Source organism: Cannabis sativa, chromosome 8, assembly GCF_029168945.1.
Source record: "Cannabis sativa cultivar Pink pepper isolate KNU-18-1 chromosome 8, ASM2916894v1, whole genome shotgun sequence".
NCBI classification, from domain to species: domain Eukaryota; kingdom Viridiplantae; phylum Streptophyta; class Magnoliopsida; order Rosales; family Cannabaceae; genus Cannabis; species Cannabis sativa.
Window position 1 is genome coordinate 26801546 of NC_083608.1, and position 25120 is coordinate 26826665.

At 34.7% G+C, this 25120-nt stretch overlaps 4 protein-coding genes across 4 annotated transcripts; all 4 read right to left on the reverse strand.

Annotated features, from left to right (window-relative positions):
• Positions 1–7155, reverse strand: LOC115700289 (tRNA(adenine(34)) deaminase, chloroplastic). The gene is made up of 6 exons (XM_030627858.2): positions 6730–7155; positions 6435–6505; positions 2083–5709; positions 1914–2001; positions 1103–1230; positions 1–393 (listed from the first exon to the last, which is right to left on the reverse strand). Exons 3-6 carry the CDS (start codon positions 5550–5552, stop codon positions 123–125), a joined length of 3957 nt encoding a protein of 1318 aa, XP_030483718.2. The 5' UTR covers positions 5553–5709; positions 6435–6505; positions 6730–7155; the 3' UTR covers positions 1–122.
• Positions 7156–13251: 6096 nt separating this feature from the next.
• LOC115700035 (uncharacterized) lies at positions 13252–13815 on the reverse strand. The gene has a single exon (XM_030627587.2). It carries the CDS (start codon positions 13813–13815, stop codon positions 13252–13254), a length of 564 nt encoding a protein of 187 aa, XP_030483447.2.
• Positions 13816–13872: 57 nt separating this feature from the next.
• LOC133030516 (uncharacterized) lies at positions 13873–14984 on the reverse strand. The gene is made up of 2 exons (XM_061103287.1): positions 14967–14984; positions 13873–14535 (listed from the first exon to the last, which is right to left on the reverse strand). The coding sequence occupies exons 1-2, from the start codon at positions 14982–14984 to the stop codon at positions 13873–13875; spliced, it is 681 nt and encodes a 226-aa protein (XP_060959270.1).
• A 5746-nt stretch (positions 14985–20730) lies between these two features.
• On the reverse strand, positions 20731–25009 carry LOC133030517 (uncharacterized). The gene is made up of 5 exons (XM_061103288.1): positions 22862–25009; positions 22286–22765; positions 21124–21216; positions 20926–21018; positions 20731–20844 (listed from the first exon to the last, which is right to left on the reverse strand). Exons 1-5 carry the CDS (start codon positions 25007–25009, stop codon positions 20731–20733), a joined length of 2928 nt encoding a protein of 975 aa, XP_060959271.1.
• Positions 25010–25120: the final 111 nt, after the last annotated feature.

Here is a 25120-nt window from a genome sequence, read left to right on the forward strand (position 1 = left end):
TAACAAAAAGCATTAGATTTTTCTCATCCTTTCTTGATCCTAGAGTATGTTAAGCTTATAGGCCGTCTAACACTACCGAACATCAAGATTGAGAAGAAAATGGAGGGCTTGTTCTTTCATTCTCACAAACAGAACGTCATGTGGAAGACTTCATGCATCTTTTTAAGTAGCTTTGATGGATGGGAACTAGAAAGCCGAGAAGTTGGCGGTGTTTCCTCCTCCTCCTTTTCCTTCTTTTTCCGCCTCAACTGAAAGAATTGCTGCATAGCATCTGCACACTCAGATGCCAGTATACCCCGTCGAATATTCATATTTGGGTGAAATGGGTGAACAGGAGGAGTTGGCTTATCTGATGCTCCCAAGTTGTTTTCTCCATCACCACCGGGGAAAAGCCTGCAAAATGATTGTTGTTTTAGATTTCATGAATAAAATCTGGGGGATTTCGGAATTTCTTTATTATTTAGGTAACCCAGGTATGACTTGTACAACAGGCGCCTATGGCAGGCGTAATACCAGGTCAGAGTTACACAGCCAAATCACCCTAACTCAATGAAAGATATATTTTCTATTCTCTCTGCAGTGACATTATTATTATTATTATTATTATTATTATTATTATTATTATTATTATTATTATTATTATTATTACTTTGCAATAACTAACATTTGTCCTCTCACTAAGAAGTGAAAGAAAGAATAACCAAATGAAAACTGGCATAAAATGTGTAGCACGTTGATAATTATTTCTGATTACAATGAGTTTTCGTGGACCAACCAACATAGTTATAGTTATATACTACATAAATGAGAAAGTATAGTCTAATTAGCATGTCACCAACGTGAGACATTGAGAATGAGATGATTAATATCATAGCAAAAATTAAGTCCTCAACCGGAAGAGAGACAAGGAGACAAGGACTGACACATTCAACCACAAGGCAACTAGATCAGGCACTATTTCATTTACAATGTGCACATGCTATGAAACGATAGAGTTGTGATTGCTAACACAAACTTGGCTCATTCAAATCTTAAATACAAGAAACAATGTAATTAGATTTGAACGACTATATTGAATACTCAGATTTCTTTAATTACTTACTTTATCCAGCTGCCATCAGCACCAAGAAGCTTATTTGGAGCTCCCCATACAAGAGTGTTAATTCTTGCTTGAAGTATTGCTCCAGCGCACATGGGACATGGTTCTAGTGTTACGTATAGGGTAGTGCCCTACATATAGAAAAACAGCACTGGACATGTAAACAAGAAGCCATGATAAAGCTATATAGCCTGTAACTGACTTGCACAATAAAATTTAAAATGTAACCCAGAAGAAGCATAGCAATAGCAGTTTGGATCATGCAAATCCTTTTTGAGGACGAATTCAAGTAACAGATATATTTTCTCCTTTCAACTTGCAGATGAAATGATCTTGAAACAAAAAAGAAAAGATGCAATTGAAATGAAAAGTTCCTTGAACAAACAGTAAAATCTTGATGCTCTTATGAAAGCATGAATGCCAACATTATGTTAAAGTGAAAGGAAACCATTTTATGCTTATGTGCTGGGTTTCAATGCACGGAAGGGTCAAACAAAGAGTACCCAAATGGTCCAGTAATTTGCTCCCACAAACTTGGAGGTTTGAATTCCTACTGGAGGGAACATAGTAATTGTATAGTTTCCTACTCAGATATTGTAGGGTTAGGGAAGGAGATAGCTATGTGCCAAGACTGATTCCCCATGATCATCCTATATTAGGACAGCTGTAAATGATGAGGTTTTGATCTTGAGTGCAATTTAAATAGTGCAGGGCACCATGTAATGCCACTCCCTTCATCTTCAATGAAAAATATGCGATAAATATTATTCTATTAATAAATTCAAATCAATATAGATTTAATCAGGGAAATTACCGCAAGCCTCCATGATCGAAGTTGGTTTGATGCCTCTCGTATGCAAATCATTTCAGCATGGGCAGTGGAGTCCCTTAACTCTTCCACTCTGAAATACATATTTTCATGTAAACATTGATAAGGAATAAAGTGTAACCATAAAACATATATAAAATCTCCTAAAACTTACAGGTTGTGACCACGAGCAATGATCTTCCCATCTTGCACCAGTACAGCACCAACAGGCACCTCCCATGTATCAGCAGCCTTCTTAGCTTCTAAAAGCGCTTCTCTCATAAACGTTTCATCAATTTTTCGTTGATCACTTTCAAGTATAAATGCTTCTTCCCATTCGTCAAATCTATCCTTTGGTACTTGTTTATTCCGCTGAAGCTTTCTTCTTTTCAGCTCTCCACCACTTCCTTCAACTCCTGATAGTTCAGCCGACTTAACTAACTCTTGTTGCTCCACCTGCTCCCCCAAACTGCTTTTGGAACTTTCACCTCTAGCAGTAGCTTGTGAGGAAGATTCCACTATTTCCATCTCAGGGGAAACTTGAAAACTCTTATCATCTTCATTCCAACCTAGATTTCCATCTACAGATAAAGAAATTCCTTTTAATGTTGACCCCCTTTTAATCGTTTTCGGTGAAGATGATGATGGTGCTACTTCATTAATTCTTATCTGATCTGTCAATCCCAACATGTCCGATTCATTTTCTTGACCTGGACTGGACAATCTAGTTACTTGCAGCCGATCAGTTGTGATTTCTGGTTGCAAGCCTTTGTCCCTTTCATGCTTATCTTTACTCTGTTCAGGTTCATGGGTAGAAAAGTATGATTCACTACCAGCAGATTCGTTTGATGAAGTCTTTCGACGAGACCTTGTAGCAGAACTAGGGGTTTCAGGACGTGAACCCCATCTCAGTAAGACTATATCTCCTATAATATTCCACAAGGACCTGCCACTTCTTTTTACATCGGCGTTTTCAGCAGTTGCACTTGTCTCTCCATCCTCCTTTGGGTTCTTGATAAAAGATGGGTCGGTAACATCCCACATCTCATCTGATGGGCCCTTGGTTCCTGAACTACCAGATTCTTGCTCTTTCATTTGGAAGTCTTGAGAGCTATAATGAGTTGAGCTCTTTTGACTTTTATTATCATCTTCAGAGGCAAATCTTGTTTCAGAATCATTCCTCACATTCTGAGTTCCAGAAACCGAAACTTCTTGCCTTACCTGCTCAATGAACTCTCCAACAAAGTGAGTGGAGGATTGCTGTAAGCGATCAGCTGAACCCAGAGAATCTTCGGGGTTGGCGTGAAGTAGAGGCTCCCCATGACTCTCGGTCCTTTTGTTTCTTTTATATGATTCATGGTGTAAAGCTAAAGGTTGTTTTCTGGAATCAGCATGCAACAAACTGGGACCACTTTCTGAAGTTATGCTGGAAAACTTTTGCCTTTGAACTTCACTGGTCAGGTCATCGTCGTGCGAGCTTCTAGATAACAACTGAGATGGGGGAGGCATTAACAATGTCTGTGAGCTTCTACGAACCCCCTCTTCTGCATCATCCTTTCGCATTCTAGTCAGAGTATCCAAATCAAACAATTCTTGAGACGTAGAAGCCTCTGCCAACTCCAATCTTGTTTTGGCGTGCTGGAGCTTTTCATTAGTTTGGTTGTTCCCTTCTCTTGTTTTACCAACCAATGTTATTGTATTACTTTCTTGATGTGCCTTCCTTTCAGAAATTCTATGAGAATCAATGACTCTCTCTGTTTTACTGGCACGTGCCATATCTACGTCATTTGCATCATAAGACCCTCTACCTGATTGAGCTTGTTGAGTACATTTTTGACTTGGACACCGCTCCATAGATCCTGGATGCGAATTGTAAACCAAGTTTATGTTTTCCACCTGATTTGAAATACTAGATTCAGACTGCTTGATTGAAGTTTTCTCAATATTACTATTATAAACTTCTGATATATCAGAGGCTAGTTGGGATTTTCCTCTTCCATTAGCTTGTTGACTTGTTTGACGATACGGTTGCTCCCTTGCTCGAAGTGAACTTAAAACATTTGTTCTATTCTTTTCAACACCTATGCAAATTTCAGAACGGCTCTGCTGGACAGAGGTCACTTCAGAATTATAATCTTGAACTTCTGAACTTTTACCAAATTGCTGAGTTTTCCTCAAATCATCTTTTTCAGCTGATTGGACAACTGTTTTTTGCCGCTCATCTTTTGCTTCTCCTACAAAATTCAAATCTATATCTACATTTCCCTCCATGCTACTTGGTCTCCTCCGAGACTGTGAAGTTGTTTTGACATCATCTCTGCAGATTTCTGAAATTTCTTTCTGTGATAATTTCCTTCTAGATGTAGACACTTCAGCTGTTTGGTTCCCACCTTGAGCATAATGTCTTCGTGAATCCCTGCCCAAATTCACTGCCAAAGTTGAAATCTCCTCATCATTGAATTGCTTATATGAACTGGAGGCATTTTCATGAAGACCTTCATAGTTTCTCAATCTTCTATTATGCCTTTCTGAGGATTCCCCGCCATGTTGTGTGTCTTGACCCAATCTATCACTAGGCTTCTCCAATTTCTTCCTCCAATCCCAGTCAACACCACCTGATATTGACAAATTCTTCTGTTTTGATGTTTCTCCATGGACATCTATATCATCTACACGCCTCCTATATCTCTCTTCCACCTGGCCATTGAATCTTCCTTCACCTTTCACTTCCAAGTCCTCATTGCCAGATAAAGAATCCTCTGCTAAGAGAGTATGCTTATCATGAACTTCAGTCTCATCATCAAAATCCCCTGAAGATGAAAACGAATAATAAGATGAACAACTAGAAGCTTCTTTTCTTAACCTACTAGTGTTGCCTCTCAAACTAGCTCCATTTTCATTCTTCCTCCTCAACTCTTCTTCCCGCAACTCAGTTGTGACTGATTCAAGACCATGATTCTTATTACCTTCCAATGATCTCTGCCCACCATTTTTCTTCTTCTCGCAACTACAAATGCTACCATCATTTCCTTTCTTTTTCAGTTGTAACCTGTCAGATAATCTTAAATTACTCTCTCTACCACTAAAACCTTTACCCTTAGCTTCAACTGTCTTATAGGACCTCCAATTTCTCCTCCTACCACCAACATAATCCTCATCAACTTCCTCACACAGCAAGCTGAGCAATGCCTCGGCCTCATCGAGACAGCTCAAATCATAAGCCTCACTATCTCCATTCTGCACCATGCAACAACATCTTCCCCTACTTCTCCTACTGGTGTAATTATAAACACTCCTCGCCTTGACAGAGCAAGAACTGACATAACACCCCCTGTCAAGATTATAAGGAGGATAATAGCAACAATATCGTTGTCCACCACCCAAGACCAACTTCCTATAAGCTGATCGTTGGAGTAGCGAAGATTGCCGCAGCCCATATAAACAGCTTAAATTTATGGGAACTTTCTGCGTCGAAAATGCACAGCATGAACAACATTGGGAACATGATGATGCTGATGAAACATTATGAATTGGGTTTCTATCAATTCTTTCATTAAGTAAGTTGGAGTAGTCATTGAAGGAAAACGAAAGAGACCCTTTAGTTCTAAGACCATATACAGTTGAGCTGATATAACTGTGGTGCATAATTATTTGTCTGTAACGAGATTAACTGAGAAAATCAGTGACCCTTTAGTTTGAAGGGAGACGAAAGCTCAAAATCATCAATCCCATGGCAGCCTTCAAGAATCGAATCCTCCAAATGTTGCAGTTGCAGGATATGTGGAAGGCATTTTCCAGTAATCTGCAGTACAAAACCGTAGGTAGATATTACTATATGAGCATTGAAAAGAATACTGGACATAAATATATATAAATACAATCAAGTATAGAACAGAATATATAATCTCATAGGATGTCAATTCTCTGAATCATCAACATCAAGTATAGAACAGAATATATAATCTTATACGATGTCAATTCTCTCTGAATCAATAATCTCTCTTCCTATAAGGCCTCAGGTAATGCTAAATCATTTTGTACTGGGGTATGTTTTCATCGTATAATTATATTTTTGGTAGACCACATTCAATATATAACGACTAAACTACGCAAATAATTTCGCCCTTATAACTTTTTCTAACTAATACTACCACAGAAATGTGGAACCAAAGGAAAAGAAAATCATGGAACATATGAGTAATTAATAAATCACATTGTAATAATACTTACGTTAAAATCAATTCAGCTTTCACACAATATTCTAGACATCTGAGGCAAAATGTGTACTCGACAAATCACAAAATAACTTGACAAGTGAGACTATCAAGTAGATGAAAAGAACTGACAGCAAACTACTCCATAGTTCATACCCCAAGAAGCTACATGAGGCTTAATATCTCCAGCATTACTCTGTTTTTTTTTTAGATAACTCTTATTATTAATATGATACCCCCATTTCACATCTTATCTCATACTGAATCAGTAAATGGCTTCATGCAAACGAAAAGAAAAAGATCAGAAGAAAACCTGGAGAAGAGAATTAGAGGGAGGAAAAGAGAGATATCTCTAGTTCTCTAGGAACCCTTGTTTCTGCAACTCTGAAATTTCAGATATCAAGAGTTAATTTTTCTAACAAGAACTTCATCAAACAGTTAATAGACATCATTCTTAAAAAGCAATATAACAAAATTAGAAAGAAGCAGGTAAGTATTTCAAAACCCAGCTCTCAAAATTTGAAAAAAAAAAAATAAACAACCCAACAAACTAAATTACAATGTTCATAAAAAAACAAAAAAAAATAAAAGAAGAAGAAGAACATTACTGTTGCGAGTAGTTTGCCGGAAGATCGAGGGTAGGAGGAGTAGTTTGAGAGCAGAGGCTCATAACTCGGCTACCATTGTTCGATTTGGAAATCTAAGTGAAGATGCTCATCTAGTATCCCCGCAGGTAAACATCGAAGAGAGGAGAGAGATGAGAATGGTAATCGAGGTAATTTCTGAGTGGAGTTTGAAATGGGTAGGGCTGCACTCACAGTCACACCAACACAAGTGACCTATTATAATAGCTAAAAATGTATTTAGCTCAGAGCTTCAAAATACTTTTCCATTCCCATGGCCCTTCCTCGTTCCATTTAATCCTCTCAATCTCCATCTCCACAAACTTTATTGATACTAAGACCACTCTTCTTTATTTTTTTTTTATTAAAATACCCTACCAAAATAATATTTTATCTATTTTACCTCAAACTTTTATATCAATTTATACATTAGCTTCTCTATTTTTATTAGGATTTTTGCCCTCTAAACTTTAACATACACCAAATCGTGCCTCTTGAACTTTTAAGATTGTTAAAAATACTCCCTAAACTATTGAGATTGTTGGATTTAAGGACTTTTTTCCAATTTTAGTAAAAAAAATCTAACATTGATGAAACTTCAGATGACATAATTTAGTACATGTCAAAGTTCGAGGGACATAATTTGGTAGATATCAAAGTTTGGGAGCATAATTTAATACATAAATAATCTTTGAAATAGTAAAAGTGAATGAAATTGACAAAAGTCCTTAAATCCAACAATTTTAATAGTTTAGGGGGCATTTTTAACGATCTTAAAAGTTCAAGGGGCATGATTTGGTACATGTCAAAGTTCAGGGGGCAAAAATCCTAATTAGCCTTTTCTATATCATTTAAATATTATTATTTTAAATATATTTTATTTAATTCAAATATTTTCTCTAACTATCAAAAATCCCCATATCTTTAAATTTTACAATATGACCTATATCTATAATGTCATAAAATTAATTTAAATTTATAAAGTTAAACATAAATAAATAGTAATGAGATTTTTTATCAAGTAAATAAACAAAAAAACAATGTATATATAAAAAAAAAAATAAATAGACACAATAAAAGATTAAAAAAAAAAAAAAACCATTTTCATTATCAAGCATGTGTTGAGTTCTATACAACAACAACAAAAAAAAATTTAACAAAAGTAATTATGCTTGCCTTCATGTGCATAGTTTCATACAAAACTATGGGTGGGTTTGTAGATTCAAGCTTGTGTTGTGTCCTAAAAAAAAGAACTATCAAAAGTAACTCTCCATTAAACTTCTTGTTGGTATATAGTTGATAGTCTATAATTACAAAATAAAGAAAAATATCCAATCATTCTTAAAATTAGTTGTATTTTCACCTCTTAATCTAAATATAAGACATCAACCCATATATCATCTAATCATGATTCTTTGGACTATAGCTAATCAAGTATTTTAATTGGAGGATATAAAAATACTCTTACTGTGTTGGAGGTAAAGAGGAGCAGTCCATCTTCATAATTTCTATCTCTTCTCTTTGTTTTTCTCTCTTTTCTCTTCGTTTTTCAGTCTCTTCTCTTCGTTTATCAAATTCAAGCCTCTCTTTTGTAAGGCGGATGTATTCTTTCCTATATTATTCCTTCTCATCATCTTTTTTCTTTCTCTTTTCATCCATTTCGTTCACCAAATCAATAAGATTAGCAATGGTATCATTTTGTCTCTTCTTCTTCTTTGCAGCTTTTTTCTCAATTGGTCTCTGCAAATTAACATCTATAGATGGTCATATAGTACCTTCATCTAAGAACTCTGACATATGACTATCTACAACTATTGATCTTCTTTTACTTTTCACATTGCTACTCTCTAACTAAAGATTCTTTTCCAATTTGGCTGTTTCGCAAAAGACTCCAACAATGAAAAAAGTTGAATGGAGCGGAGTGGTTACTTCGATAGAGCTCTTTTGCTTGCTCAATTTGAAACCAAGTAAATAAAATGTTAAATACATAATAAAAAGTCTACTATACAATGAAATAAAATGATATTGATCGTCCACCTTATCTTGCTCAGAATATCCACTTGGAGACCTTCTTTCGATTTGAGTTAATGCTCCACAAAATTTATTTGTAGCAAGTTGAATTGCAGACCATCTATTCCTAATAGAGCATGCAGTACATTCAGAGAATGTGGATTTTTTGTTTTTCTCATAATATTCATGAACTCTAGCCCAAAATCTATTTTGATTGATCAACCCCATTGATTGGGTCCAAACTAGTATTAAGCCAAGCAAAAACTAGTAAGTTGTCCTCTTCTGGACTAAAATTTCATTTTCTAGATTTAGCTTTTTTAGCACTCCCTTCTTCTAGGTTTGGTAGAGTATGTCAGGATTCTAAGTCATTCAAAGATGGGAGATACTCATGATAGCTTTCTTCCCCCTCTTGTAATAGTGTAGTGAAGGAATTAGCTCCATAGAATTGCGAATCCATCCTTCAAAATCTATAAAGATACATTCATACATTGTTGTCAAGTTTATTTTACCAATTTCTACTATAAATTGAAAATTTGTAATAATTATTGACTAGACAAAGACAAAAAAAAATACTACTTTAACATTGATGTGAAGTTATAGTGGTTAATTGACTCTATGCAACAAAACAAAAAAGAGGCAGTAGCATTTAAAAAAGATTAGAAGACATCATCACAAGTTCTTGAATGAAGAAATAAAATTCATAACCTATTTCATATATCAATAAAAGAATACGACCCAAAGAGCATATATCACATTAAAAAAATTATGGGAAGAAGTAGTTGTATAGCACTAAAATATTCATAGAGTTCATAAAAAAATTGTTAAAAATAAGAATAAAAAATAATACAATGCAATATAACAACTAAAGGAGCATATAATAGGGTACTAGATGCAAGCCTGCAAGAAAAGCCTCTGCCAATATTTGAGAACAATAATCAATCTATTAGTAGAGATTGATTCCCTTCTTAAATCCACTTTTCACAGAAACAATAAATAAGAACTATATCTGTTAAGAGACTTTCACAAACACCTGGAAGGAAGAACTTCTTTTCTTGCTATCCAACAATAAGATTGATGGCATCAAATTAGTATAAATTGAAACTAAGAAATAACCAAATCAAAATAAAAGTCCAAAAAATACAGTAGAAAAGAAAATCTAAAAAGTGAAACATAAAGTCTAAGAAAAAAAACTAATAGGATATTGGCTATATGGCCAAAGACTTCCATCCATGAGTGAATAGCTTGTACTACATCATGAGTTGTTGCAGAGTGTAGCAGCAGCTGCACTTGTTGCTACAGTTTATAGCACATGGCTCAATAGAAATGCTTGTTTTTTCAATTGTTGCTATTACTCAATAATAGGATTGATAAAATGATTAAAGGAAATATTAAAGTCAAGCAAGTAAGAAGTCTTCAAAGAGAGTAAGTGTTATGTTAGATTTCATTAACAATTTGTAGTGTGTAGCTTATTGTTGCTCAGTTTGAGCAATTGTTTGATAGTGGTTAGTGATTAATAAAAAGTTTCTTTTTCTTTTCTGGTAAAAGAATGAAAAAAAGGAGCTTAGGAACAAACAAACATGTAGGATCAATTCAGTATACCAGGAAGAAGACAAATAGGGAGTTAAATGAAATGGAGAAACCACGTCTAACATCCTCCCACCATTACAATATCTTTATACTTATTTCAAAATATAACATGGAAAATCCTATGAGAACTGCTTATTGTGGTTCTCACCTTAAGTGAATCTGTATCCTTGAATGTGGTATAGAACAAAGAGTTTTTCAAGTTTGTGACTCTCCAGTAAACTATTTTTATACTATGTTCTTAAACTAAAGCTTTAAAACATTCATTATGAAATTACATGAAAATAGCAAACTAGCACCTTGGCCTATGTTCATTATTTAGAATTAAAATCATAAACAGAACATACCATAGAAAATTGTTATAAAACACTCAGAACAAACGACAACAATGGAAGGACATTTTTTGCAGACACTAAAAGAAAAAGAAAAAACTATAATACTGCAGAACAGTTATTCCATCAAACTTACCTACATCTTCCCATAGGATCTGGTACTTAGAGCAGTGCACTCAACATCTCGTTCCAGATGATAGGATCCCCAAAAAGCACCAGTGGCTGCATTCAAATGAAAATTAGTTCATTGAAATGGAGAAGGATAACAATCAATTTTTTAGAAGATGATTAATCAAATTGATCAATTTCCTTTTTCGTTCTATTTCCTTTTTTTTCTCGCAAAGTCTTAATCTATTTCCTCTTCTGTTCTATTTTATTTAATCTAAGAGCAGTGTACTACTAGAGTTGTTTATATACCCAAGAACCCAAATTGTGAACTAGAGAAGTAGACCGAGAAAATAAGAAGAAATTTGGATTTACTATTCAAAATGGACAAAGAGAATAAGAAAAAAATTTTGATTTACAAAAATCAAAAGCAAGCCCTAAAATGGAGATCTCCCTAAGTGTAGTTCACAAAAAGTGTGCTTTGGCCTCTGTGAGTTTGGCGCCAATAATGAGAGAAAGCGAGGGAAAGAGATAGAGGAAGAGAGGAGGAGTGAGAAACCAATAAAATAAGTTTTACCTCATGAACAGTTGTAGTTAAATGTAGCGATGCATTGTAGCTTGATCTAAAAATATATGTATTGGAAATTTATATGGTATACTAACTTTTGTCAATTTTTTTACAAAAATACTGCCAAGCGGTATTTTTTACTTTTTTACTGTGTTTTTTTATAAGTTTCATACTGCAGTATACTGTGTTAAGTTTTACTGGTATTCTACTGGTGTTTTACTAGTGTTCTACTGTTGTTTTGAGTTATATTGCTTTGTGTTTTACTGGTGTTTTATAAAAACACAGTATTTTTGAAAAAATTTCCGTGTGACAGTATTTTTGTAAGAATTAACCCAAATTTCAGTATTTTTGTAAGTTTCCCTTATACATCAGCTGATATCAGGGCCGGCCCTGAAAAAAAATGGGCCCAAGACGGTTTTAGCAAATTAAAAAAAAAATGGGCCCTTTTGTATATGTATTTTTTTCTATGTATGTAATTTTAAATAAAATTAAACTAATATTTAGTAATATAAATACATTCCAAACCAATAAATCATCACATAAACTTTTCAATGTATTACTTAAATATTATGCGTCTTGCATTTTTAGATGTAAAAGTATTAATTAAATTTGCATAATCAAGTTTTGCAACTAAATCATTTTCAATGGATAACATAGCTAAACCGCTTAATCTTTCTTGAGACATGGTTGAACGGAGATAAGATTTGATCGAGGTCAATTTGGAAAAATTCCGTTCTGCATGGGCAACGGTGACCGGAATAGTTAGAAAAATCCTATAAGCAATCCAAGCATTTGGATAACTACCATCCACTTCTTTTATATAGCTCAACACATCGATAGCTCTTTTGGTTTCTTTTGGTAGACTTTGACGCAACATATATAACTCTTGGTATAGGTCATCATTGTCAAGGTCTGAAATCTCACCATGCTTCATTAAGTTTGTAAGATTGATACAAAAATTCCTCAAAGTGTCATCATCTGCAGACTTTAATTTCTCAAAATCAAACAATAGTCCAAAATTCTCCTCAAAATTCTGAAATTGTTCGAACCTAGTTGAACAATAATTATTTTTATTAGCTATTATGGTAGGAAGTGAAATATAATTTTAAATAAAACACTATAAAAGTATGCATACCTGGTTTTAAATGATGAAATAGCTTGATCGATTATGCAAAGAAAATAGTCAATTTTAAATGACTCTGCTGCTGATTGTGTCACCCCCTCATTGACACTTTCATCAAATTGCTTTTTCCTGTAAACTTTTCGTTTTTCAATAAACACAGGTTCAACTTCCATCATACTTGCAATCTCAGTAGCTTTAGTCAAAGCATTCTCAAAACCAGTTTCTCTATACTTTTGAAGAAATGAAAGTAGAATCTTTAACTCTTTGATAGCAACATCAATTTGCATATCTTCATTTTGTAGGATCTTGCTATCAATATTAACAGCAAACAACAAATCATACCAAATAACCATGCTCACCAAGAACTCAAAATTATGAATATTATATGTTGCTAAAGTCTCAGCATCACTTCTTGTTTTGGGATCTTCATTACTCTCTGCCAAGTAATCTAAAGCTTCTTTTATTTGTGGAGCTTGGAATCTTATTGCTTTAACACTGTCAACACGACTTTCCCAACGCGTTTCTGATAATGGCTTAACAGTGGGACCAGGTACATGATCTGTAAATACTTTCCATCTTTTTGTAGAAGCTGAAAATAACGAGTATATTCGTTGTACCACACCAAAAAAAGATACAGCCTTGGGACAACAATGAGCCATATCAGAAAGTAAAAGATTTAGAGAATGACAGACACAAGGAGTGTAAAATGCTCTAGGATTCATTTCAAGTAGCCTAGTTTGTACACCTTTATTCTTTCCTCTCATATTAGATCCATTGTCATATCCTTATCCTCTTATATTATCAACATCAAGTCCAAGAATATTCAACGCATCTAAAAGTTCTTTAAGCAAACCAAGCCCTGATGTGTCATGAACTTTTATGAATCCTAAAAAATACTCATCAACAAATATTGGACTTTCTGAAACATTCACACATCTTAAAACAAGAGACATATGTTCATCATTACTTGGATCTGGAGTACAATCTAGTATGACTGAAAAATATTTTGCTTCTTTAATTCTACTAATTATCGAGCTTTTCACCTCAGTTGCCAGAAGTTGTATCATTTCATTTTGAATCTTGTGACTCAAATAATGATAATGAGTCTCACCTCTTAAAATACGACGAACATGTTCTTGCATAGTTGAATCAAATTCAGCAAGTAATTCTATAATTTGTAAGAAATTCCCATTGTTTTTCTCATATAGTTTTTCACGATCTCCTCGAAATGCCAAATTATTTTGCCCAAATCTTTTTACAATAGCAAGAATTCTCTCTAACACTTGTTTCCAATGTTTTTTCTCTTGATTAATTTGTTCTTCTAAACTTGCATCAATTGTTAACTTCATTTTCAGTCGTTTTTCTAATTCCACCCAACTAGCAATTCACTCAATATGTTGTGTACTTCATTCATGACTTTTTAATCGATCACAAATATTATGCCAGTCATTAAAACCTCTCTCAGCTAAAAAACCCACAAGATGCTTCTTTGTTGCAAACAATTTACAACAAAAACAAAATACTTTAACTAAAGAAACTGAATAAATCAACCACTTCCTATCTTGTTTCTCTCCATTTGGTAATTCTCTAATATAATGCCACGAAGAAAAATTCCTACCGAAAGCAACCCTAGTAAACTCATCCTTAATGACTCTTTTTGGACCTCTTTCAACTATAAAATTTGTCATATTAATATGACCAATCCTATCCCAATTTCCTGGATCATCAATATCAAAAGGAAAGTTGAATACACCACTTGAAGTTTTCTCATTCTCATTCACTGTTTGATTCAGTTCTTCATTTTCATTCACATCACTTGAACTTTTCTCATTCTCATTAACAGTTTGATTCAATTCTTCATTTTCATTCACATTACTTGAAGTTTTCTCATTCTCATTACTTTCAATATCAAATTGATTCTCAATGTCATTCACTACAAAATTGTCTACATTATTTGTATTAAAATACTTATTAAGAGAACCAACCTGACTTTTTTGCAAGACTTCTTTCCTTAATTTCTCCTTTCTTTTTTGAGCTCCTAATTTGTATTTGTAATTTCTAATAGGACCCTATAAAAATTACAAACAAAATTAATGATATGAGTACAATAATATGATATAGACAAGACAATGTTTATCTTATTATTACAAAATATATGATATAGCAAAATATATGGTATATCAAAATTATAAAAAAAAAAATACAAGACATAAGTCACATAACTTTAGAAATAAAAGGGAACCACAAAAGGAGTTTTTTTTTTTCTTTTGCAAATAAAATAAAATATGTATATCAATATATGAGTAATGCAATGAAAATCAAATGGTGATTATTTTTTATGTGAATTGATTTGTGACTATGAGCGAATCAATAGTGAAAAAAAAAATGTTATGTATAAATGAATATAAACATACAACAAACAAATAATATATTATTATATATGATTAATTAGACATTCTAACTATTTTTTTTTTCTTTTCCAATGGTCTAGTTCAAGCACTTTATCAACTCTCAACATAAGGGGAAATTCAACATTTAATACAATAATCAAGTCAAAATAAGTTAGGAAAATAAAATTCAATATTCATTTTAGTTTATCTCTATTATCTATACAACATCATCAACAACAATAACAACATATAAATACTAAACTAAAATTTCAAAGCAAACAAAATAATAATTAAAAAGGAAAGGAATTAAATAAATATAGCAATTGATCATAAAAATTAATAAAATATTAACTTTAAAAAATGAAAAACTTACCATTATAATACAAAGAGATAGAAATTGAAAAGAGATGAGTGATGAGGATTTGAGGATTTAGGATGAGGAGGATAGTTGGTAAATTGTAAATTGTAAAGGTGATTTTTTTTTTTTTTTGAGAGATTAGAAACTTAGAAGAGAAAGAATGTTAGAGAAAAAAATTGGGGGAAAGAATGGAAGATTGAGAATTTGAGATTGAGACTTAAGAGAGAGAGAGAGAGAGAGAGAGAGAGAGAGAGAGAGAGAGAGAGAGAGAGAGAGAGAGAGAGAGATGAGTCATGAGAGTGACTTTTCAGTTTTTTTTTTTTTTTTTTTTTTTTTTTTTTTTTGCACGTGAAGGTATGGAGGGTTGGTTGGTGGGTGGTGGTGTATTGGGCTGGAATGGACTGGGCCGAAAAAGTGTTGCTGGGCCTATTTTTTTTTTAAAGGCATTATATGGCTGGTTTTGGGCCCTAGGTTGGAGTGGGCCCTAGGCACGGGCCTAGTCCGCCTAGGCCCAGGGTCGGCCCTGGCTGATATGGAGGCTTATTTTCTCTCTTTTTAGCTAAATTTTAAAGTTAAAGTTATTTTAAATCAGCTGTTGAGAGTGCTCTAAAATTATGCCCCCTTTTTCTTTTGAAATAAGCAACTTCATGAAAAAAGATTACGCCCCTTAATTTTTCTTATTATTTTAAAAATAAAAATTAGAAAAAATCCTCAAAACTTTGAATATAATTAAAAATTTACCTATTTGGTGGTGTTTATCAAAAAATTAGTCCTGATAACATGTACATCGTTTTCGACACGTGACAAGAATGAAAACATTCTATGAGACCTGCATCCCTGTCATAACAGTCGACCTGAAGTTAGGTCCCTACCCCAGCGCCCAAGTTGATATTCTGTGCCTTAATATGCATTAGTTTTAGTCTCGAGGTCCTTATTTGTGTGCTAACCCCTCAACCTTTCCACTTAGACATATGAAAGACATGTCGCAAGTAAGCTACAAGCCACAAAACCAACATTGTAACACTTCTAGTTTGGAGCACCAAGGCACCCAGTGCTCAAGTTGACATTCTCAGTCAACCTAGGCGACACGACAGCTAGGGTTAGCTTTCCGAGAACTTTTTTGCACCTTGATTCCTCAAATTCAATAAGGAACGATGCTAGGACTTGAGGCTTTACAAATTGTGTCGAGGGGGATCAAACCCTAAGATCAAGGCCCAGGTTGACATGGTGTGTCACCAGGGCGCTAGGTCACCAACCCAAGTTCTCCGAGTAACAACCATGCAAATTTGACGAAACTGAATTTCTGTGAGTACTTTCCACCATTAAGAAGATCAAGCTCCAAAAAGACAGATTCTGTGTATCTTCAACCTGGACTCAGCGCCCAGGTTGACGGTTGACATGCCCCATGTTGGAGTATATTTTACCAGGATTCAGATTTACTATTAAGTATATTGATTAACATCCTAAATATGAATCTCTAAAACAATAGAATTAAACACATATAAAGTTTAAGAAACCTTACATTGGTGGCAGCGGAATAATATGTCTCCTTCCACTCAGATTTCTAACCTTTGTTCATTTCTGTCACAAAGTATTATCAAAATCTAAGTCCGATTCTCCTTCAAGTGTTGGATTCTTCACAGTCTTCCACACTATGATTGAGTAATAGACTTCTTATGAGTGGACATGTACTCTTATACTATAGGCTCGAGAATTATGAAGAACAAGAGAGGGGAATTCGAAAATAGTAAAGGGAGGAGGCTCTCAAAACAAAACTCTAGTTGTCTAACAGAATGTACACTAGGTTAAATGCATGGATGAAAATGAGAGCATCCTATTCCTTTTATAATATTTCACCTAGGTTTAGGATTTAAATTATATGGAATAAAAAAGATAAAATAATAGCAAAATAAACCACATATTGTCCGACTATAGAGGATGGGTCCCACTAGTTATAATTTTGCCATTTTATTCGACCATTTATCTTTTCTTTCACTTATGCCATATTTTCAAATTTTAACCTTATAAATGTCAAAATTATTTATTTAATAATTATAATTAATTATCAAATAAAATCACCGTTTAACTTATTTATTAGGGGTGTTCATTAGATCATATCTAATGTTTTTAGGCCTATCCAGATCTGATCCAATCATATATTGGATGTTAGATTTTACCATCCAATCCGATCCAATCAATTTAATTCATCTAATCGATCCAACATCCATTGGATGTTGGATTGGATCGGTTCTATCCATTGGATGTATTTCATATGTATTTATTGGTTTAATTTGGGTTTATCCAATATTTTAGACATAGTATTTTTTTGGATCGAATCGGATCCATCCAATATTTTAGGTCCAGTATGCACTGGATTGGATTGGATCCATCCAATCTAAGAAAAAAAGATTAAAATTTTAACGTTAATTTTCATATATACATATATATATGACGTATAACAATATAAAATCTAATTACTCATCCAAACTAAATGAAAATACAAATTAGGTCGATTGGATGTTGGATGTATTGGATTTTTAGACACCCCATCCACCATCCGATTCGATCCAATAGAATAATTAAAAATAACATCCAATCTGATCCGATCACAATTAGATATCCTATGTTTGGCGGTCGGTTGTAATTGGATCGATCAGTTCTCATTGGATTGGATCAATTTATGCACACCCCTATATTTATTAATTAGACTTCACAAAGTATCTTAATTAACAAATAAACCTTAAAACCTCTTTTCTTCACAATTAAGCCATTGCTTAGTGAAAATTCATAAATAAGACACAGTCCAATTTAAGAATTATAATTGATTAATTAAAACCAATTAGTTGAGTCTACAAGCAGTATTATCTCAACTAGTGTGGGAACATGGGCCTATATAATCAAGCTTCTAATATGTAGTTCTAGAATTTACTAAGTAAATTCTCTAACTTATTATTTCCTCCTTGTGCCACTATAGATTTGGAATTGCACTCTTAATTATATAAAACGCTCTATATATACCACGATATAGATACGTTATGAATTATCTATTGTTATAATCTAAATAATTAATGATCCTCTATAGATGATCTACATTGAGTAGGGATAAATTTATCACTCTACCCTTCAATGTATTTTATCATTAAAATACTTAGCTACCTATAAATGATATTTTAGTAAACTAATATAATTACTGAAATGAGTACTCAACTATTTATTTCTATTAAGGCAAGCTCGAAGAAAATTATCATTTCACTTCTATGCATTTATAGAAGCTATAGATTCCGTATCTATGATTAGCACTCCCACTCAATTGAACTACCATATTCTTAATCTGTATGTCACAGGAAGATCCAATTGGTCAACTTTAACAAAAAAATTGAAGAACATAAATAATACAACTAAACTAGAACCTAACAATCTCAGGATTAAGATCATTGATCTAAGATCAACTAGGTGATATTGACTTAGATAGATATTACAGTAACTTTATGATATCTTATCCAAGTTCAATATCGGCCCCTTCCGATGTATACTCCATACATCCAATTCAAGCTTACTTTACCAATACCCTAGAAAGGACATAACACTTATCCTAGGTGCAAGTAAACTACATTGTAGATTATCATATCAGTGAAATCTTGTGTACTGATAAATCGTAGGAATTTATTTAATCACATAATCTTGATTACTTTCTACTGTGTTGACAACACAATAATTAAGAATATCAATGTGATAAGGATTTAGATGAATTTATAACTCAAACAAATGATCATGAAATAAACATGTGAACCAAATAATACATTAAACAAGTAATGAAATAAATATATTTATTTACTGATAAAGGAATACTCAAGATTACATCGAAATAGAGTTTTTGTTAGGGCACAAAACCCAAAAATATCCCACTTGCACTAACATAATACAATCAGTACTTTTGAATTAATCCTAGATTCTCTCTGTGATTTTCAAATACAGTCTCTGTCAAAGTCTTGGTGAATGGGTCAGCTAGGTTGTCTTCACTATCAACCTTTTTCACCAGTACGTCTCCTTTTGCCACATATGCTTTGATGATGTGGGATTTCCTCTTAGTGTGTTTACTCCTCTTGCGGCTTCAAGGCTCTTTACTGTTGGTTATAGCACTAGTGTTGTCACAAAGTAAAACCAGTGGTTCTTCCATTCCAGGAACAACACCAAGTTTTGTGAAGAACTTTTTTTAGCCAAATCAGTTCCTTAGCACCCTCAGCGACAACTATGTATTTGGCCTCCATAGTAGAGTCAGATATTGCGGATTGCTTGACACTTCTCCAAACAACTGCTCCACTTGCAAGAGTAAATACCATCCCAAATGTAGACTTCCTGTCATCAAGACAAGCCTGCAAATTTGAGTCGGTATAGCCTACGAGATTTAAAGCACCAACCTTGTAGACTAACACATAATGTCTTGTACTCTTTAAATATTTCAAAATATGCTTAACTGCAGTCCAATGTTCCTCTCCTGGATTCGACTAATACATGCTCATAATTCTTACTTCATAGCAAATGTCTGGTCTAGTGCATAACATAGCATAGCATAATTAGATTTCCAACCACATAGCAAATATTAGTGATTGTTGTGAATAAAATTAAAATTTGTACAAGTAATTACAAAGTTTATTCCCTTTAAAATTACTTGGGGGCATATATACGTGTATAATAACTAGAGTTCACTTAGAAATATATACAGTATTGCAAACATAAAAATTTTAAAAAAAAAAATTACAAAGGAAAGAATAGTTGATTAAAATTGTCTTTTGACAATATAAAGTCAAGATATTGAAAAACCTTTTCTTTAAAAGGAAAAATTAAAATAGCAGTTGTAAGTGAGATTTTCTCATAAAACAATAGAAAGCTATATGCGAGCTGAATATGTAACGGCTCGCATTATCATGACATGTATTATAAACGAAATACAAATGTGCCTTGAAAAATAATACTTAAGCTAAAAATATGAATAGAGGATTAACTATTCATATGAGCAATCAAAAGATATTCAAAATAATTCCTAAGGTGAATTATTCAAAATATTTTAACTTTGCTCTAAAAAAATATGTGTGGCAGATTAAAATTGCTCTCGTATAACAAGGTAGACTAGAACTGTTTGCGTATAACAAGGCAAATTAGAACTGCTCGTGTATAAACATGGTAGATTAAAAACTGTTCGCAAAAGTCATGGTAGATTATTAACTACTTGTATATCTCAATGAAAATAACATTGGAGATGCATCCAACTTAAAGTATCTTAGGCTAAATCGAGAAACAAATGTTTAAATTGTGAAATAAAATGCAATAAACAAACATGGTTAACTCAAAAAGCAAGATACGAGGCAAAAGAAAATATATAAATTAACTATGTTGGCCATCTAACATAGCAAAGGTTTTTACAAAATGCCACAAGGGGCAAATATTGTCTCGGCCTGATGGTCATTTTACTGAATAAAAAAAAAAGAAAAAAACAACGTAAAGATAAATGACTACGTCTACATTGTTGGAGACTTAATTGGATCTTCTTCTTCTTCATCATCAACTTCATCTTCTGCAGTGCCGAATTCCTCCTTTTTAGTTTGCTCGCAATAAGCTAGCATCTCCCCAGACTTTTCACCCAGAAAACTTAAATCCATCCCAAGATAAGCAAACCAGGCTTAGTAGATAGATCGTCTAGCGATTGTGTTGACCCTATTTTTGGCGTCAGCCTTGGCTTCTTCAAGTTTTCTACCAGCATTGGCCTGGGTAGCCTTGTTTGCTTCCTCGAGCTCTTGAATTTTCTTCTGGGCATTTTCAAGGTTGATTTTAAGAGTCTTTTGTTACTCCTCGGCTTCCAATATAACTTTGGAGACCTCGGACCGTGAGTTAGTCCATTGCTTGACCAAGACCTCGCAATGTTCTCTAGTCTGGAAAAGCTCTATTTCAAGCATCTCAACTCTTTGGAGACCTCTATGTTGGGTAGCAAAAGACAAAAGAGATGCCTGCGAGGAATTGAACCAAAAAGAATGTAAGAGAAAGTATAAAAGAGGAACGATGAAAAGAAAGAAGGAAAGTAAAAGCCAACCGATTGCATAAGATCATAGCCCTCTTCACCAAACTCTTAAAACTCCCTTTGTTGATTAAATCCCAGTCACAAGGTTTGAAAGTCTTGTAGTGCCACCAATTATTGGTAGCATGCATCAAGCAAAGCTGCGAGCCTTACTGTAATATCCCGAAAAATAAAATGATATTTAAATAGACATATTTTATTAAACATGTAATTATTTTGGCAATGATGTAAGATTATGATCTTACTTAGGGTAATTAGTGAGGATTTATTGAATGATTATAAAGCATAATTTATTAATTACGGAGATTATATTGGGATATGTGGGTATCGAGGATACCATTTTTTGAAATAAAAATATTTTATCAGGCTCGGCGACTGTGGAATTTAACATTATGGTAAAAAATATCACGACATTAATGGAAGAATTATTTTGAGGGTATTCCAGACTAGGTTAGAATTTTTAGAATGTCAGTTTAATGGATTAGTAAAATTATCAAAATGCCCCTAGGTTATTTTTTTTTTAGAATTTAAGTTTCTTTGGAGGGTTAATTAGTCATTTTGTTAAATGGGAATTTTGACTTTTAATTTTATGGACTGATTGTTTACTTTTTTTTTTTAAAAAAAAAAAGAAAGAAAGAAGAAAGAAAAGAGAACCCTTACTGTATATTACTTAGAAACCAAGTAACCATCAAAACACAACCTCTTCTCCTTCTCTCTCTTGTGCAAGCTTGAACCAGCCCACCATAAGGGATTTTCTTTAGCAAGCTTTCTTTTTTTCAAGCAGAATTTCAATTCCAAATCAGCCTAGAAGTGAATTGATGTAGGTTTCCTACTTTTTGGATTGAGAACACTAGTTTTTGAGTTGGTTTTGAGGTAGGGTTTTGCTTATCTGTTGCTGTAGGAATCAAACTGAGTTTGGGGTGTGTTTAGGGTAGGTTTTTGAGTATGTTTTTTGGAAATTAAAGCTTGTATATATATTAGAAGGAAACAAATAGTCAGACCTCACGGTCATTACAGAAAAAATTACTCGGAATAGTAGAGACTTCTACCATACCAGAAATATTGTTGGCAAACGCCCACTTGGCCACATTATGGGCCGCAAAATTACAGTTTCTAGAAATATAAGAAAAATTACAGCAAGTGAAAAAAGTAGAGAGATGCTTGCATTGTCTTGCGTAGTTCTCAAGCTGCCAAAAGGAATCGATACCCTCTAGGTTCTTGATTACTATCTTAGAATCACTCTCCACCATAACAAAAGGGCGATGCATTGTGGTCGCCGTCTCCAAAGCTAACAAACAAGTCGCTGCTTCCCCGATAAGAGAGTCAGTGAATTGAAGCTTGTTAGTCGCCACCCACAAAATTGATTCCGTATGATCTCTGGCAATTGCCACCACACACATGGATTCCAACCCGACTCTGACATCGCAGTTGATCTTGACCCAATCTTCAGGCGGGGGGGACGAACCCAGAGTATCAGCAACCTGTCAAAACTTGAGCAAACTGGATCCATAATCAGTGTAACAATACTTAATAGAATCAATGTAATGTTTCAAGCTACCCATATTGTTATTATGAACCTTGTCGTTTCGAGCCCTCCAAATCGTGTCAACCACGATAGAAGCATAAAGGAATAACCCATCCGTATCCACTCCTTTGGTCCTAAGGTTCCAAAGAAAACTAACCCAGTCCCACATACGGGCCCCAGATTCTACAACAGGCATAACTCCCCAGGGGGAAGATCTCCAAAGGTGGGACGCCAGATCGCAATAGAGAAATAAATGCTCCATAGTTTCATCACCATTACCACAAAAGGGGCAGGTGATTTCATCAATAACCATTCTCTTAGAAAGGATAGCCCTAACAGGTAGCGTATTCGAGAGGATACTCCACCAAAGGACTTTGTGACGCTCCAGAACTTTTGAACTCCACAGCTTGTTCCACAAATTCGGAGCTACATTACACAACGGAGCCCGTTTCATAGCTTGGATAAGATAGGCCGATTTGGTAGAGAATCGACCATTAGAGTTCTTAATCCAGATCCATCTATCCCTACCCTGACCACTCGGTTTACCGCCCCTCAGGATACTATTAACTGTATCCCTGTGAAAGAGATCATTGAGCTTCCGGATGTCCCAATTCCCGTCAGGTAAAAGCAGATCCGACACAAATTCAGGTGTTCCCTGGTAGTTGTGCTTGGGCTTAGGGTAAAAATCCCTGCCATGTATAACCCATGGGTCATTCCAAATGCTTGTATCACTCCCATTAGCTATTAGTCTGCAAGCCCCTTCCTTTAGTATCTCTTTTGTACGCACCACATTCTTCCAAAACCAAGAGTCAGAACTCTTAACATCACAATCAAAGAATTGTCTACCCCGTAGGTATTTCGCTTTAAGCACCTTGCAGCATAATGACTGGTTTTCATTGAGAAGATCCCAACCCCACTTGGCTAAAAGGGCTTGGTTCATTTCCAAAGATTTTCGAAATCCAAGACCGCCCTGAGACTTGGGTAGGCACAGGTGGTCCCAAGCCCTAAGACAGATCCCTCTGTTACCTTGTTCACAACCCCACCAAAAGTCTCTTACCATCCCGTCAATTCTTGAAGCCAGTTTTTTTGAGAGTTTCGTCGTTTGCATGGTATAAACAGGCAATGCAAGGCCAACAGATTTGATCAACGTGGCACGCCCTGCCTTAGAAAGTGATTTTAATTTCCACCCATGCAACTTCTTAACCAAATTATCCAGGATGAAGTTGAAGTCGGCATCCTTTTGACGGGATCTAAACAAGGGGAGCCCCAGATAATTTATGTTTCCCATTCCACAATTGAGCCCCAGGGCCTGTTTAATACTCCTCTTCATCCCGATACTCGTATTACCAGAGAAGAAAATGGAAGTTTTGAGCTTGTTAATACTTTGGCCCGACCAATCACAGAATTTCTCTAAGCACTGCCACATCCCCTTGGCTTCAATCAAATTTGCCCTGCCCACCAGAATTAGATCATCGGCAAAGAAAAGATGGGACAAAGATGGGCCATCTCTGCTCAACTTAATACCTTTTATAGTTCCACAGTTTAGGGCATTCTCCAGGATACGTGAAAGAATTTCCGCCGCCCAGATAAAAATGTAAGGGGAGAGAGGATCCCCTTGCCGAATGCCACATTCTGGGTTAAACCCACTAATCTTCCTACCATTGAGCAGGAGGTTGAAAGATGTCGTTGTGAGGCATTGACGGACCCAATGGCGAAACTTCTCAGGAGCCCTAAAGCTGCACAGGACATGATCAATAAAAGACCACCTTAACTTATCATACGCTTTAACTAAGTCAATTTTGATAGCAAAAAAGCCCTCCTTCCCTTTCTTTTTCTTGAAAGAATGGATAATCTCTTGGATTAAGACATTATTATCCTGAATGCTCCTACCCGGGACAAAAGCAGCTTGGGTAGGACAAATCAGTCTCGGGAGGATCGCTCTAACTCTGTTAGCAATAACTTTGGAGATCACCTTATAGATGACATTGCACAGAGCAATCGGCCTAAACTGAGACACTTTCTTTGGGTTAGGGACTTTAGGAATGAGTGTCACATTAGTAGTGTTGAATCCCCTATGCAAATTTCCAGTGAGGAAGAAGTCTGTCACAGCATCACAGAAATCCTTCCCTACCGAGTTCCAATAATGTTTGAAGAAGAGAACAGACATTCCATCCGGCCCCGGAGCCTTCAAACTACCCATCGAGAACAGTGTTTGTCTTATTTCTTCATGGCAAGGGATAACCTCCAGCCCTGCTTGTTCCGAGGGGGAGAGGTGGTCCGAAATCAGGTGATCTAAACTTTCCAAAGGCCC